The sequence below is a fragment of the Trachemys scripta genome, chromosome 2 (genome assembly GCF_013100865.1).
Source record: "Trachemys scripta elegans isolate TJP31775 chromosome 2, CAS_Tse_1.0, whole genome shotgun sequence".
NCBI lineage: Eukaryota > Metazoa > Chordata > Testudines > Emydidae > Trachemys > Trachemys scripta.
In genome coordinates this window covers 208,754,789-208,771,081 of record NC_048299.1, presented here as the reverse complement: position 1 = coordinate 208,771,081, position 16,293 = coordinate 208,754,789, and the positions used below count along the sequence as shown (strand labels likewise).

At 42.6% G+C, this 16,293-nt stretch overlaps 1 protein-coding gene across 8 annotated transcripts in view; it reads left to right on the top strand.

Moving 5' to 3' along the window:
• Positions 1–1,541: 1,541 nt before the first annotated feature.
• Positions 1,542–16,293, top strand: part of TRAPPC8 (trafficking protein particle complex 8) — a 108,394-nt gene continuing 93,642 nt past the window's right edge. For 7 of the 8 annotated variants that reach the window (XM_034762831.1, XM_034762829.1, XM_034762828.1 and 4 more), the window contains exons 1-2: positions 1,542–1,896; positions 13,677–13,871. In XM_034762831.1, coding sequence (XP_034618722.1) covers positions 1,740–1,896; positions 13,677–13,871 — 352 coding nt within the window. In that variant the 5' untranslated portion in view covers positions 1,542–1,739. The remainder of the gene's footprint in view (positions 1,897–13,676; positions 13,872–16,293) is intronic. The other variant, XM_034762830.1, reaches the window with a different exon arrangement.

Here is a 16,293-nt window from a genome sequence, read left to right as displayed (position 1 = left end):
TTCCCTGAACCCTGGGAGCTGGGGTCAGTGTGTTTGGCTGGGCCTGGAGTCAGTGCTAGGTTTACAATGGCGCCATGGAGCCGGGCTATGCTCAGAAGGGGCCTCGGCCTGCTCTGCTTGCACTGTGCCTTGAGACCCAGCGAGTTCACTGGCTCTCCTCCCCCTGCCTTCTGCCCACCACTTGATCCTCTCAGCCTGCCTGCTGGCCAGCTGAGGGCTCCTCTCCACCTCTTGGCCACAGCCACCGGCTTCTCTCTGTCTCCTGGATGGACCCCAGTACATCTTCAGCTCCAGGCAGTCTCTGCTTCCTATCACCTGTGGGGCTCCACCTGGCTCCGTGGAGCTGAGCTGCCTGACATAGGTGCAGAAGCCTGACCAGTCTCGGCCAGTTTGTTGGGGACGACAGTGTGAGGGGCTTGGCTGAGTCCCTCAGGCAAGTGGATCCTGAGGGAGCCCAGCAAGGGCAGTCCTTGGCCTGGATGATTGTGGCACTCCTGAGGGGCAGGAGCAATTCACCGCCCTGGGACCTGCACTGGCAGCGCAGCCCAGCAGACAGTCGCCTCGCGGAGGGCCAATGAGTCTGGCTGGGAGTGGATCTCTGGAGGGCTGAGTGGGGGTGCTGGGCTGTGAGAGGGTGGGAAAGATCTGTGTGTGCTGGGGTACTAGGGAATGGGGGTTCTGTGTGGGATGCTGGGCAATTGCTGTGGGGCTTTGGGCAGGGGGGCGCTGGGCAGAAGTAGTGGTGTGCAGGGCGCTGTGCATTTGTGGCAGGGCCTGGGGTGGCCCTGGCCATAGGAAATCCTGGGGGTGTTCTGGTGTTGGATGGGGGGATGTGTGGCACAGCATGGGCCCATCCCTGAGGGGAAGGAGCAGGCTGGTAGCACAGGGCTGGGCGGGCCATGTGCATCTGGCAACTGCCGATTTGTAAATAGTGCCTTCGCACTGGGCTGGGTGGAGCGGGGCTGCCCCTTGCTACGGAGACCAATCTCCCCATGTCACACTCCACTGCCCCCATGGGAGCCCACAAATCTGTTTGGCACCGGGCCTACAAAAACTTAAGCCAGCCCTACATGCAGTCCCCTGGGTGGCTGAGGGCTGTGCCTTTGGTCGAACATGATGCCCCCCCAGCAGGTTGGGGTTTGCACATTTGGCTGGGCAGGTGCCCCCGGCACGTTAGAAGCTGTGCATTTGGGTGGGCACTGTGCCTGCCCCGGCTGGTTGGGGCTGGACACGGTGCACCCGGGACCGAGCGCTGTATAAGGAGGTAACGCGCCCTCCGGGGTCGGTGGGGGACGGGGAGCTCAGACGGGGGTGACAGAGGAGGGCGCGCACGAGCACTCAGCCGCGCTCGTGCTGGCACCCCGAGAACGAACGCGCGCGGCGTCTGACTGTGACGCGTGGCCCCACAGCGGCGAGAAGTTTCGCTTTGCGCGCGGGGCCCTCGCCGTTCCACTTCCGACCCCGGCCTTCCGCTCAGCTGACGGCCCCAGCCCCGCCCCTACCTTCCACCTCATCACGTGAGCGGTCGCGGAGGCTGCCGGGATCGGGCTGTAGTCTCGGTTCAGGCTCAATATGGCGGCTCTGGGCGAGCGCTGAGGAGCCGGCGGGGTAGATTTGGTGGCGCGTGTGGCCCTGTCCCGGCCGGAGCGCGTTAGCCGGTTCGGGGCTGAGGGAGCAGGAGGCGGCGGCGGTCGGGCGGGCGAGCGGCTGCGGAGCGGCGCGGGGCCTGCGGCGGGGAGATGGCCCAGTGCGTGCAGTCGGTGCAGGAGTTCATCCAGGACTCGTTCGTGCCCTTGGTGGCCGCGCTGTGCAGCGAGGAGGCGGAGAGACTCACCCGCAAGAACAACCTGGGCTTCTCCGAGCTGGTGAAGCCCTTCTGCCGCCTCACCTCGGAAGGTCTGTGCCGGCAGCGGGTGGGACGGGGCTTGTTTACATGGCAGCCGGCGGGGCGGGGCAGGAGAGGGGAGCTGTCACTTGCACCCTAGGGCCGGGAGTGGGAAGGGTATTGGGGGCGTCCTGCTCCTACCCCGGCCTGCTGCCGCGGGCCCGGCTGAATGGTACTTGTCCTGCTCGCCACGCCGCCGTGCGCCCCCGGGCCGGGGCCAGGAGATGCGAGCCCCTCCCTGTCCTTGGCCTTAACGGTTGCCGAGGAACTAGATGCAGATCGGGGCAGGTATCCCCGAGGCCCGCTACCGTGTCACGCCGGGGGAAGGGGCGACTCGCTTTTGAGGGACGATTTCCAGTCAGTCTTATTTGACCTGGGAGGTGGGGGGAGGAGACCTCCTGGATGTGGGGCTGCTCCGGGGCGTAGCAGTACACGCAGCTTAGAAGTGACTCTCTTTTCGCGGGGGGGGGGGGGGGGGGATTAACCCGTGAAGTTCTTTATTTTAAATACCAGTGTAGTGAAATCTCGCTTGTTCAGGTTTTCCCCAGAACGATTGACATCCCACTTACTGCAGTATATTCCTGCAAACTTCTGGCAAGGCCCGTTTTAAAGGAACAGTGATTTTAAACTGAATGTCTTTTTAAAGTTCAGCTCATGAGGCAAATTATAGGTAGCTCTGCAGCATTTAATATTGGTTTGTTTTCTAAGCAGCATCAACTGGACTGAGTTTTATGTCAGTTTCTTATGGTGGGAAAAAATTACAGAAGTTCAAGCAAGTCAAGTTCCTCAAAATACTTCTTGAATTGCATCTGAGTTACTTTATAAAACGTTTCAGTGAATTCTACCAACTTGAAATCTAAACAATTTAAAATGTTAAACGTAGTTCCATGCATTACACCTGCCCTGAATTCACCTGCCATTCTTTGTTTGCAACCATATTTTTCTGCTTTCAGAAATATTTCCTCCCTCTTTTTGTTGCAATATGGAAAAACTTTCAAATTACAGAGGAATCTGGTTGACTGGAAGATGACAGACAAAATGTGCATAGCAAACACAATGTGCAAAATATATTTTTTTTTCTACTGTCCTTTAGTTGTAGCCATCTTAGGTGTTGTAATAGTAGTAGGTTAAAAAGTGTGCACTTTTTTAAGGAGAGGAGCAGCAAATGTAGGCCTCTTCCAACCCACTGCTATCCTTTGAATTTCTTACAATTGCCAGTAAGCAAAATTGAAAGTCAAACTTGTATCAGATAAATTTACATTTAATCTTTCTAAACTAAATGATCATGCTGGACCTTATTTGCTCTTGGGTTTGAGACATTCTGGTCTATAATGACAAAACTGTCTGATACATATCACATAATTTCTAGTACTTCTTGCTCTATACTTCAAGACCAAACCGTGTATCCAAATGTGTTAGCATTTTTATTATAGATACAATTCTTGCCAACCTTTCATTAAAATAAAAATCATGCCAACTTTCCAGGTTTAATTGAATACTCAGATTGTTGCTTAAGAAAGCCAAAAGAAATATGTGCGGTTTAAGGATCAACCTCCATCCCTGTATAAGCAATCTGTGGGGTTACACAGGTCATAGAAATGTAGGACTGGAACGGACCTCAAGAAATCATTTAGTCTAGTTCCCCCAGGCTGAGACAGGCCCAAGTAAACCTAGACCATTCCTGGCAGGGGTTTATCTAACCTGTTTTTAAAATCTCTAAGATGGGAATTCCAGAACCTCCCTTGGAACCCTATTCTAGTATTTGGTTAGGTTAGATAGAGGGAAGAACTTTCTAACTCTCCCTTGCTGCAGATTAGGCTGATGCTACTTGTCCTGTCTTCACTGGGCATGGAGAACAATTGATCGTTGTCCCCTTTATAATAGACCTTAGCATAGGCATCTATACTTGGAGCTGGGGGCTGTGATTCTTAGCGCAGGTAGGCGTGCTCATGCTAGCTCTTTTTGAGCTATCTTGCTAAAAATAGTAGGTAGCCGAAGTGGCAATGGCGAGCAGCAAAGAGGGCTAGCTTCCCCGAAATCGTATGCAAAGGTCCAGATGGATTTGTACTCAGGGTGACTAGCCTGTGTCGCTGCCTGCCACTGTCCATTCTACAGCGTCTACACTACTGTTTTTCGCATGCTAGCTTGATGAGAGCTAGCATGAGCGTATGTAATTGAGCTCAGAAACACACTCCAAGCTTCAAATGTAGATGGAGCCATAGTTGAAGATTATCAGGTTTTCCCTCAGTTGTCTTTTCTCTAGACTAAACATGCACAGTTTTTTAACCTTTCCTCATAGGTTAGGCTTCCTAAACCTTTTATCATTTTTCGTTGCTGTCTTTTTGGACTCTCTCCAGTTTGTCTGCATCTTTCTTAAAGCGTTGTGCAGAAAACCAGACATAGGACTGTGTGGGACAGTTACCTCCTGTGTTTTAAATATGACAGGAAAGTTTCAGGAAAAGTTGTAGTGGACAACTAGGGAAAAACTTTGCTATAGGAGAAGTTTCTTCCCAATGACTATCTGGTTACACTTGTCAGAGGCAGAAAGATTTAATTTCTTAACTTTCTGCAGCCTGTTAATAGATCCCAGAATATTAGCCATATTGACAGTAGCATCACATGGTTGGCTTATAGTCAACTTGTAATGCCCTTTAGCCCCTAGCTTTTTTTTTTTTTTTTTTTTAAATGGAGATATCCTATCTCCTAGAACTGGAAGGGACCTTGAAAGGTCATCGAGGCAAGTAGATTCCAGCCCCCTGCCTTCACTAGCAGGACCAAGTACTAATTTTGCCCCAGATCCCTAAGTGGCCCCCTCAAGGATTGAACTAACAATCCTGGGTTTAGCAGGCCAATGCTCAAACCACTGAGCTATCCCTCCCCCTCATTACCAGCAGTACTATTTTGCCTTGCCAACTATTCTCCATTTTGTATCTATTTGATTTTTTTCTTAAGTGTAGTACTTTGTACTCTTTTGAATTTCATCTTGTTGATTTTAGACCAATTTTCCAATTTCAGTTATTTTTAATTCTAATCCTGTCCTCCTTAAGTGCTTGCAACTCCTCCCAACTTGGTATCATCTGCAGATTTTATGAGCATACTCTTCATTCCATTATCTAAGTCATTGATGAAATTGTTGAATAATAGTGGACCCAGGACAGACTACTCCAAGACCCCACTAGATACGTCCTCCCAGTTTGAGAGCAAACCATTGATAGCTACTATTTTGAGTACAGTCTTTCAACCAGTTATACATCCACATTATAGTAATTTAATCTAGATCACATTTCCCTAGTTTGCTTATGAGAGTGTCATGTAGGCCTGTGTCAAAAGGCTTACTAAAATGAAGATATATCACATCTACTGCTTCCCTCATCCAGTAGGCCAGTCAAGGAAGGAAGCAGTGCTGGTTTGACATGATTTGGTTCCCTCTTGTACCAGTTGTAAATGTTCCATATTTTTCTAAATGACAGCTATTAACTTATTCTGTAGTCAGTGACGTAAAGATGCTGTGTTTGTGACTTCAGTTACTACCTGCTACTTTTGTTGGTGTCTATATAAACATCCCTATTTACTCCATGGCAAGGTGGAACTGAATTCCAAAGCAATGTTAATTTATTTTTATCTGAATAAAATATCTTCAATCCTCTGTCAAAACACATAAAACTATGGCTCAGAGTTGAAGACTTATTTGATGACTTTTGAGGATGTTTTCTCCAGGCACCTTGGCTCCATTGTCCAGGCTGCCTGATTCCAAACTTCCTGTGTGTGTCAGGGAAGTGAAGAGTTTGTAGCCACTTCCTGTGGCTTGGCTCTCTGGGCTTTGGCTGCTGTATCTTAATTCAGCTGACCACACACTCTGGCTGCAAGTTGACTCCTGCTTTAGTTGCATGGAAAATACAGGGAGTACACACTATAGTTAACTCCCTCTTGTGGGGAACGCTGGAGAGCAAGAGGCAACTGCAAATCAGGGAGCAGAAAATGTGATACTTAGCTGTGGCCAAATGGAGAGTTCTGTCTATGCTATGGCATAGCTATGTCTCCTGTATCTATGCTATCTTCATGGTCCTAGCTCAGGTGGCTATCCTGAGCCATTTCCTCAATGTCCACACTGCTAGTTTTAGCACCCCAGCATGAGGGAGCCTGTCTGCTAGTGTTGAGAGGCTAGTTCCCAGCTGCAGTCTAGGCACACCCTTATTGGCAGTTAAATTGTTGCAGCCAATTTGTAGCTTGATTCTTTTTAAGATTAATTTATTTACTGAAAAAGTGTATTCCTACTTTACAAGGGCTTGTCTAGATGGGGAAATAGCCCACAATAGCTATTCCTCAGTAGCTGCCTGTGTGAACATTCTTATTCTGAATTGGTTTAAAACCACACAAAGGCACTCTTAGTGTGGAATAAGTGTCAACTTGGGGAGTTAATGTGGAATAGCTGTTGTGCTTTGGATTCACACTATAGCTTATTTTGCAACAGCTTTACCCTGTGAACAAGCCCTTGTATAATAGGAAGATAGGAACTGCCATACTGGACCAGATTAGTGGTTCTTCTAGTGCAGGGGTCGGCAACCTATGGCATGCGTGCCAAACATGGTACGCAAGCTGATTTTGAGTGGCATGCTGCCGAGGTCCTGGCCCTCAGCCCCCCCGCCCACTGCTCTCCCCTGCTGGGGCAGGAGGCAGACGCTTGGTCCTGCGGCGGCCAAGCTTCCCCCCTCCCCCGCTTCTTCTCCCAGCGTGGTGCTTTCCTGCCCCTCCTTCTCCTTCCTGTGCTGATCAGCTAATTGCCATGGGGAGGGGGAGCGGAGCCGAGCAGAGCCGAGCGGCAGCGTGCTCCCTGCTCCATAGAGGAGGCAGAGAAGAGGTAGGGACGGGACCTTGGGGAAGGGGGTGGAACAGGGCATATCCCTTCCAGCCCCCTGCCATGAGCCGCTTAGGGCAGGGGGCTGGGAGCACCCCCACGAGCCGAGCACCCCAGCCCTCTGCCCTGAATCCCCCCCCCCACACACCCAGCCTTCTGCCTTGCACCTCCACGCACCCCCATCTCCCTGCCCTGACCCCTGAACCCCCCCCCAGGTCTGGGTCCCGGCTGCTGGCCCCTTGCCAGCTGGCGTCCCGGCCGCAGGCCCCGCTCAGCCCGCTGCCAGCATAGGTGAACAGAACCCCAGGCTGGCAGCAGGCTGAGCAGGCTGGTGGTGTAAGATCAGCATTTTAATTTAATTGTAAATTAAGCCTCTTAAACGTTTTGAAAACCTTGTTTATTTTACATACAACAATAGTTTAATTATATAATATAGACTTATAGAGAGAGACTTTCTAAAAAACGTTAAAATGTATTACTGGCATGCGAAACATTAAATTAGAGTGCATAAATGAAGACTTGGCACACCACTTCTGAAAGGTTGCCTACCCCTGTTCTAGTGCCATATGCTGTTTCTGACATCAGCCTGTACTAAGTACTTAAGAAAAAGTTTCAGGAAAACTTGTAGTGGACAACTAGGGAATAATTTTGCTATGGGGAAAGTTTCTTCCTAGTGTCCATCAAATTAGCACCTTGCAGAGACGGGAAGAATTGATCCCTTAACTTTTTGTATCCTGTGTAATTTATACTCTTGTATATATAAATGTCTATTCCTCTTTTGAATCTTGCAAAGCTATTGGTTTCAGTGATGATTTGTGGAACTCATGAGCACAAGTTAGTTATTCGTTGTCTTTATATAAAAAAAAAGTTTTCTTTAATCAAGTTTAAATTTGTCACCTTTGAATTTCATCAAATATCCCATTTTATTATGGAAAAGAGTAAATAACTGTAGGAGTCCTCAGATTATTTTCCGTATCCAATTCAATATTTTGTATATCTCTATCGTGTCCCCTCATAATTGTTTCCTAACTGAACTGTTGCAATTTCTTCAGTCTTCGTTTGGAAGCTTTTTCATGCCTCTGATTGTTGCCGGTGGCTGTCTCTGAACCCCTGATTTCTGCTATATCTTTTTTTGAGCAAGAGTAGCCAGAGCTGAATATAGTATTTCAGGAATTAATATGAAAGTTATTGGCTATTTCATGCCATGTGTCATTTCAATTTATGGGTTGTTGAACACTTCTATATTCTGAGCGGAAGTTTTAATTGACCTTTTATTTTTATTTAATTTAATTGATCTCTGATTATTGCCTGATAATCAAAAAGTCACCTAGAACAGCGATATCTTAGATAGCTACCTGCTCCAAAGAGTTTACTATCATCATGTTATCTGTTTGTACTGTGCCTAGCACAATGGGACCCTGATCCATGTAATACAAATAATACCTTTCATAGAAGTATGGCTTTACTTATAAGATAAAATTATGCAGAATAAGTCTTATATATTTGATGGTTCTAAACCGCTGAATTAGAGAGGGGAATCTTAAATCTCTCAGGTCCATTATTTTGAGTTTTTGGTATTTTTGCACAAGAGCTCTCTTTGTATGTGTATAAAGCTCTTTTACAGTGAGGGCCAATACTGTTTGAGATTCTTGAGGTGCTACTGCAATACAAATAACTTTTATACAAAGAAATGACAGATTTAGATACTACTCATTTAGTTTTACTTTGTCTTGTACTGTCTTTATTCTGGACTCTGGCATCCCCAATTAACCACCTGCTGAGGATTAACTACTCTAATGTGAAATCTCTACAACATATATAGTCACTTATTTAATATACGGTAAATTTGTAGTATGGATTTTTGTCTATAATTAACATAACCCATAACAACAGGCCTATCAGAAAATAGGCTCTGAGAAATAGTCAGATTTGCGATGGTAGAAAATTTTAAGCATGGGTTCAAAGCATTTTTTACAAATGCTCAAAATCTTGGAAAAATCCTTAAAAATCCTAATTCAGGGTTTGATCCCATGGACAAGTTTTACATGAAGGAATTGATTTTGTTGCCCCAATTATCACATATTACCTTAAAAAAAAAAAAACCCTAACATTCTGCAATAACTAGAAGATTTAATGAAAGTGTGACTTTTTAAAAAATCTTCCTGAGATAAGACATTGAAAACATGCCATGGCTTTATATTTGTTGCTTTCAGGCTTATTGTTAAAGAACCTTATAAGAGGTATGGATAACAGCTACAAAATGTGTTTTGGTAATGTTTCTGTGTGTTTTGGTAATGATCAACACAGACTTGTTTTGTAAAGCAAATGAAAGTGTATCGTTTAGATAAATGGCACTGTAGGTTCTAAGAGACCAGCGAAAAGGTGTTACTTAGTTTCTTCCATTTTGAAAGATTCTGTTGCTTTGCTGGTACTAATAATACCTTTAAAAACAGAGGCGAGACAAGGTAGATGAGATAATCTTTTTCTTGGACCAATTTCTGTTGATGAGAGAGACAAGCTTTTGAGCCACAGAGAGCTCTGCTTCAAGTCTGGGAAGGGTAGTCCCAGCATTATAGAGAGCTCTGTGTAGCTTGAAAGCTTGTCTCTCTCATCAACAGAAGTTGGTCCAAGAAAAGATATTATCTCACCTACCTTATCCCTATAATATCCTGGGACAGACACGGCTACAACTACACTGCATTTGAAAACAGAAGAAATGTTTAAAGTGCAGTCATTGTGTATATATTCTCCAACTCCTGGGAATTTTGCCAAGTTCTCCTTAAAGGAGACACTTTGGTTCTGGGGTGAACAGAGTTGAGCTAACTAAAGGAGGAAGACTCTTTTGATAACTGTATACCCATTTATCCCCTGTGCCTGCTCCTCCGCCTCCAAATTAACTTCACTAAGTGTGGAAAATATAATGGATTGTCACATTTCTAAAGCACTTGCATTGTAGTGCACTGTACTCTGAACATGGAATTTCTTGTTCAAGGAATGCCCACAAAGGAAGAATAGCTGTCTTCCATTATCAACATTTAACTGGAAGGATCAGACTCCAAGTGGTGCAGGGGCAGTCCATTAACTTGGGAAGGAATATAAAACCTTATGTTTCATGGTTTAAACCAATCTTTAATGATTAGGGCAAGGCCTTCATGGGGGCAGCTTACTCCACGTATTACTTATTGCCAGTGTTCTTGCACAGTCTTTTGGAGTATCTGATGCTGACTGCTGTTGGAGACAGGATACTGGGGTAAATGGACCACAGATCTGATCCTTTGTGGCAGTTCCTGTGTTCCTATGCAATGTGTCCTTAAGATGCCAAGATTTGGCTTTAGGGAGTGAGTTCCTCAATGATTCCACAGACAAAGCTCTGCACTTGGGTCCTATGATGTATACTCTAGGTTCAATCAGCCTATTCCTGTTGATTGCATCTCCAAAGTAAGGTTCAGAGAGCTGGTCTCTGAGATTACCAGGCCTCAGCCAATTTAGGGTTTAATGGAAGGGACTGAGGAGCCGAACTTTAAATTGTCTTCCAAGCCAGTGCTGGATCCAATGTAGAGTACAGAGTGCTGGTGAATGTGTCCTTGTCTCTGTCCTTGACAACTAAAGATGTTTGTTTGAGGCATTCTGAAAAATCATGAACAATTATTTGCTTCTTTAAAATGACACACAAAAACCCATGTTTTCTTCACAGCAGGTTTTTTGAAGTCCTGCTTATGGTAATGCCTTTGGGGTGATGGGAGGGAACTGTAACAGCTATATTCTATCTTTGGGGTTCTCAAACTGGGGGTCGGGACCCCTCGGGGGTCATAAGGTTATTACTTGGGGGGTAACAAGCTGTCCACCTCCACCCCAAACCGTGCTTTGCATCCTGCATTTATAATGATGTTAAATATGTTCAAAGTGTTTTTAATTAATAAGGGGGGGAGGGTCACACAGAGAGGCTTGCTACGTGAAAGGGGTCACCAGTGCAAAAGTTTGAGAACCACTATTCTAGCTCTTGTAATTGAAACTGGTAAATATAGGATTGATGGCAATTACCTTCACTCTTGTTCACTTTCTTGAGATGGTGCCTACAGTGAATGCATAATATAGTGGTTCTCCTCTCCATTCTGAGGTCTTAATGGATTTGAGTGTTGCTAATGGCCTCAAGTTAAGAATAGACAAGAGTTCAAGAACCATTTTTCTTGGTCATGATGAACTCTAATTCACATCTAGTAACTTTTTTTTTTTTCTTTTCTGGCTGTCCTAAAGTGATGGGGGTTAGCTTTAATGGTAAGAGACTCTTTAATCTGAAGTAGTCACACATGGAAAAGATAGCATAAACCCACCTGTGTTGGTAGCATGAACTTCTGCTTTCATAAACCACATTGCTTAAAATGTAACTTTTTCATGTGGACACTTAAAACTTATCTACAACTTTCTTTCCCTTCTACCCATCTTTTCTTTAAATAGTAGGATAGTTATCTAGTGAACATAGACTTTTAATGTCTAACACCTTTTTTGATTAACTGTTCTCTTGTTTGTAGTATGTCAGTTTAACGTGGAATGGTTTGCTAATCAGTAACTATCTTATTTTCTTTGACATATAGCCCCTTTGATTTCTCTGTCAGTTGTCAATTTACCTATTACTAAGTCATTCCATGACCAAAATTTCCTGGGAGCTCTTGAAAATTTTCTTATTCTGTTAGGGATTAAGGCAGCACATAACATCCTAGATTCTCTTAATCATTTAAGAAATCTAGTTACAAAAGTAGAATCTCCCACAGAAAGGTTTTAATTAAGACATTTAGACATTGTTTTTGACTGCCAGTTTACAAATCTTGCTTTTAACCATGTTTGATTCTTGGAAATTAAAAAAAAATCTGAAAATGACTTTTTTGCATCTATGCAAAATCTTTCAGGGGAACACAATTTAAGCGATTTTTAAAATGACTTGGTTTATTTTATTTATGAAGTAGGTTTTGTGCAATTTGAGAACTAAAATTGTTAGATTCAGAACCATGGCCCATGCATTTGTTAAAGCTGCATAGGAAGTTGGAATTAAAACTGGATATTGAACAGAATCTATATTTTACAAAGGAGCAATGTAAAACATCTAATGTTAATATATTTTTACTGTTGCAATTTTAATGGTCAGAATTTAATTTTGGTTAAATAATGGATCTTGGTTTTAAATAAATAAATAAATAAAAACTAATGGGAAGTCGACGAATATGCCATGGTTTGTCACAGCATTTATAAGAGATCTATTCCTGTCAAGAATCATTTGAGAGAAATCCTGACTTTATCAAACTACATGATTAAAAATGGTTGGTGGTATTTTTGACACTGGCAGTTTGTCATCTTAGTATTTTTGACAAACTGTTGAGTGAAACTTCTTGGGAGTTTGCTATGCTTGTCTCTTTAAAATCCAGCTAAGACAGCCAAGTTTCTGGGCTTTGGTTAAAAGACATCTAATTAGTTCATAAAGACATTCAAAATGAACATTCCTTTGTCATAGTTAATCTTCAGCCATTGAAGGTAAGCTAATTGTCTATCCTATTGTCAAGGTATTGCAGCATGTCTGGTATGTAACAGGAGACAGTAATTAGAGGCTGAGAGAGTTTGTAGGCATAACAACAGAAGTGTGATAGTCTTCTCTGAATTATTTTATTCTGGTTTGTGAAAATACTAGTTTTGTGAAACAACTCTCTGGATAGTCACCTCTGATGGCTTGCTATTAGAGCTTCCACTGAAATAATTCTAAGAGCTTCATAACAAGCCTCTCAGAGCCTTTTTGGTTGGCTTTTACTGAGGATTCTTTTGTAAGTTGGGTTATTGACTGTTGGCTTCTGTGTAACTATTGTGCTCGCTCATTACAACTGACATGCACATGCCCAATGTTTTCTTTGAGTTGTGGGAATAAAATGAATTGAGGTGTCTGAATCCAGGTCCTTAAATGTATTTGACTGTTGCTCTGCTCATCATTACAACACCTAACCTCTAGGTGGCCTGCTTCTAAGTGGAATTTTTAGCTTCAAGCTAGGTGCCTATCTTTTCCATATAATGCCTGGGGAGAGCTCAGTGCCTGATTAAGGGATTTTCAGAAGATGGACAGTTGAATGGGGAGCTTCTTGAGCTAACCAGGAGTAATGCTGAGGAGCATCTGACTTGGTGCACCTGTCTGATGGGCCTGAGATAGGCAACTCCTTCCACTTGGGATCCTCAACTGTGAACACTCTCATAGAGTTAGGTACCGAAGCCAGGTCAACTGATCCAGTATTCCATATCCTTGCAGCTGAAACCATATGTCTGTCTCCTACTCATGCCTGATTCCACTCTTGTGTTTGCTCTACATTTTTCTGTGCCCTCCCGTGTCTTTTGTGCAGGTCTCTGCTGCTTTTCCATCTATTGATGGCCTGCATCTGGGCTTCCTGAAGTGGGGGCTGGCAGGCAACAGTGTTAGGCATATTTAGAGCACACTTTTGAGATTGTTTAGTTTGAGAATCCAACTTTGGAGCCACCAGAGTTTTGGCTTGTTAACTGTGGGGTGGTATAAGTGCTAGTATCGGACTGGTGGGGGCTTAAGCATCTATGGATTTAGATAATAGCTGAACAGTGGCTTTGAAAGTGTCAATGGTGCCTAAATGATGGACTTAGCCAACTAAAGAGTCAGACACGGGTCTAAGTCCATTTAAGGATTGGTGTCCTAGCCTATATATTTTCATTTAATACTTTGGTATTAAGGACTATCTTATTCCAGCATGAAACTAGGGTGGCATGGAGAAAATTGTAATTTAACCCAAGAACAATCTTTTTAGTTATGTAAGTTCTCTTTAAATTTTGAATATATTTTGTCAAAGTTGATACATCCAGTACTAAAATACAGGTGTTGCAATAAAATATTCAGTTTAAGAAAATCCATTTTCTTTTCTTTTCTTTTCTTTTTTTTAGTTCACATGAGAGATCCTAACAACCAGCTTCACGTAATTAAAAACTTGAAAATTGCTGTCAACAACATTATTACCCACTCACCTCAGCCAGGAGGCATTCGGAAACTTCTAAATGATGTTGTATCTGTCAGTCAACCGGCTGAAGGATTAGTAACTAATGTGATTACTGCAGGAGATTATGATCTCAACATTAGTGGTATGTAACAAGATTTATTCTGTGTATTTTTTTTTATATTTTTCCACTGTATCTTAAATTGGAGTTTTCTACATTTTCAAAACATTTGCAGTGGTAGCTTATTTTTACTTAATACAGTTTCCTTGACAATTGAGTACTACTGCTAAATTATTAATATTGTGATGCTTATTTAAAGTACTTGGGAGGTACACATTAGAATTTTTACTCAATAACTTGTTTCATCATATGTAACTTGATTCCAAATGTTAATGTAATGCAGAAAACACTTGTTGATCAGATTTAATATATTAATTCCGTTGTGAATTGTCAATGGTGACAAAGAAAAGTTTTATCTATATTAAAAAAAACTTCCAGTTATTTTGGGCAAATACTCTTCCATCAGATTTTATTGCCACCTTTCAAGTTTATAAAGCTGCCAACTACATTCTGAAATCAAATATTTAAGGCATTATGCACTGTTGTATTATAGAAAATTATTTTTTTTACTAAGTAATTGTAACCATATAGTGTACTTGATCTGGGGCATCTAAATCTGTGAAAATAAGTCCATAACACTGCCACCATAGTACTGTCATATTTTGAAGCTGTACCTAACTTTTTTTTTTTTTTTCTATAGTCATCCTCACTAGATTGCCAACCCCAAGCTCTTAAACTCATGATTTTAAAAATAAACTTTGGGAAGCCAGGGGAATATTTGCTTGCCTTCTTGTTTTTGAGCCTTTGAGATTGACATGTGTAAATTCTTAGCTGCAGCTCTGATGGTTAGAAACAGTTTTAAATGAAAGTTAAAACTTTTTATATCATTGCCCAAAATTTCAGGAACTGAAGCATTAAGGAAAATACCAAATATCATGAGATGTGATTGGCAATTCTGAACTCCTCCAAGTTAAGGCCTTAATCCAGGAAAGCATTTGCTTAACTGCAAGCATGTTAGTATGAATATCCTATTGAACTATTTGTGTGCTTAAAAAGTTCAGCATACACTGAAGTCCTTTGCTGGATTTAGGACCTTAGTGAGCCATTAATAGCTTCTGATATCTCCTTGATACTGCTTGCTATTGTGGTGTGTTTCTTTAGAATATCTGAAAATCACATTAATATTATAGGGTGTCTTTCAGTTTTAAAGAACTAAACCCTGTAACATGATATGAAATGTTGGTGATTAATCTCTTAAATTTCAGTGTTCAGGGGTAGTTTCTTGCAGAAACAGTTAGTTTGTAGAGACACTTTCACAGTTTCCATGTCTCTAGCTGCCTATGTAAGATGTTGCTTAAGTCTTCCTTACATAGTGAAAATCTTCAGAAATATGGAGATTTAGATGCATATGGAATTCCCATCTTGCATGTACCATAGTGCATTATTCATGAGGAAGTCTCCCATAATCTTCTTCTAAACACTGCAGTTTCTCAGGTTGAGTATATTTGAATGCAACGTTGGAATATCTGTTTTTCCCGTAATGCTGTAAATAGTGACCTGGGTCCAATTATGTACGATTTTGAAGACCTGTTTTATCACGCACACGCACACGCACGCTACGCACGCTCCGCGCCCCCCGTTCTTCCTGTCAAAACTTAGTTTCTTGTTTCTAATCATCCTTGTCAGGAAGCCCCCTGACAATATATAGGGAGAGCCATATATTTTGGATGCATGAATCTGCCTCCCCTAGAATACTATCTTTAAACTGAATTTTATTAGTTTTCTGTGCTTTTGTGCTCTTCTGTTTTAGGGCACTCTGGGGAGCTAGCAGTATACTGCCAGGATATATCTGCTATTGCTGGCCAATGTTACTCTGTTGTATTGTGTTAGGGCATGACAGACTCCCTGATCTCTGTGCTGAAAGCTGTTAAGAAAAGTACTCAAAGTGGAGTTACACAACCTTCTCCCTCAACAAGTAATATGAATGTTGTTTTTTTTAATATTGCTGTGAGTTTAATTGCAAACCTGGTGAGAGCCTGTGAAACTGCTTCTCATGGCCATAGTAACTATTTTTGGTGTGATAACCATAAAGTACTTTAGCCTCTTTTTTTAATTAAGTCACTGTTCTTATTTGTAGTAGATGAAACTGTTCTTTATCAGTTTACCACAAGGTATGAAATTTCAATTATGTGGTGTTTTTAAAATCTTTTTATTAATAGCAAAGAACAAGGAAATGACCATCGGCTGCATTACAGCTTAAAAATTAAGAAACTTTATCCTGGAGAACTGTGATGCATTATACAATTTAGCTGACTTGTAACTAGTTCTGTTCATTACTCTTACTTAATCCATTTCTGTTACAGCTGTCTTCATAATCTGAGAAATTTGGCAAAGGTTTAGCTGGTTAAGGTTATAGTCTCCTCTCTCTGGAAAAACTGACAAATAAAAATGTTTAATCCTTTCAGTGTATGGTTCTGATTCTTCACGTGCAAACCCCAGTGTCCAT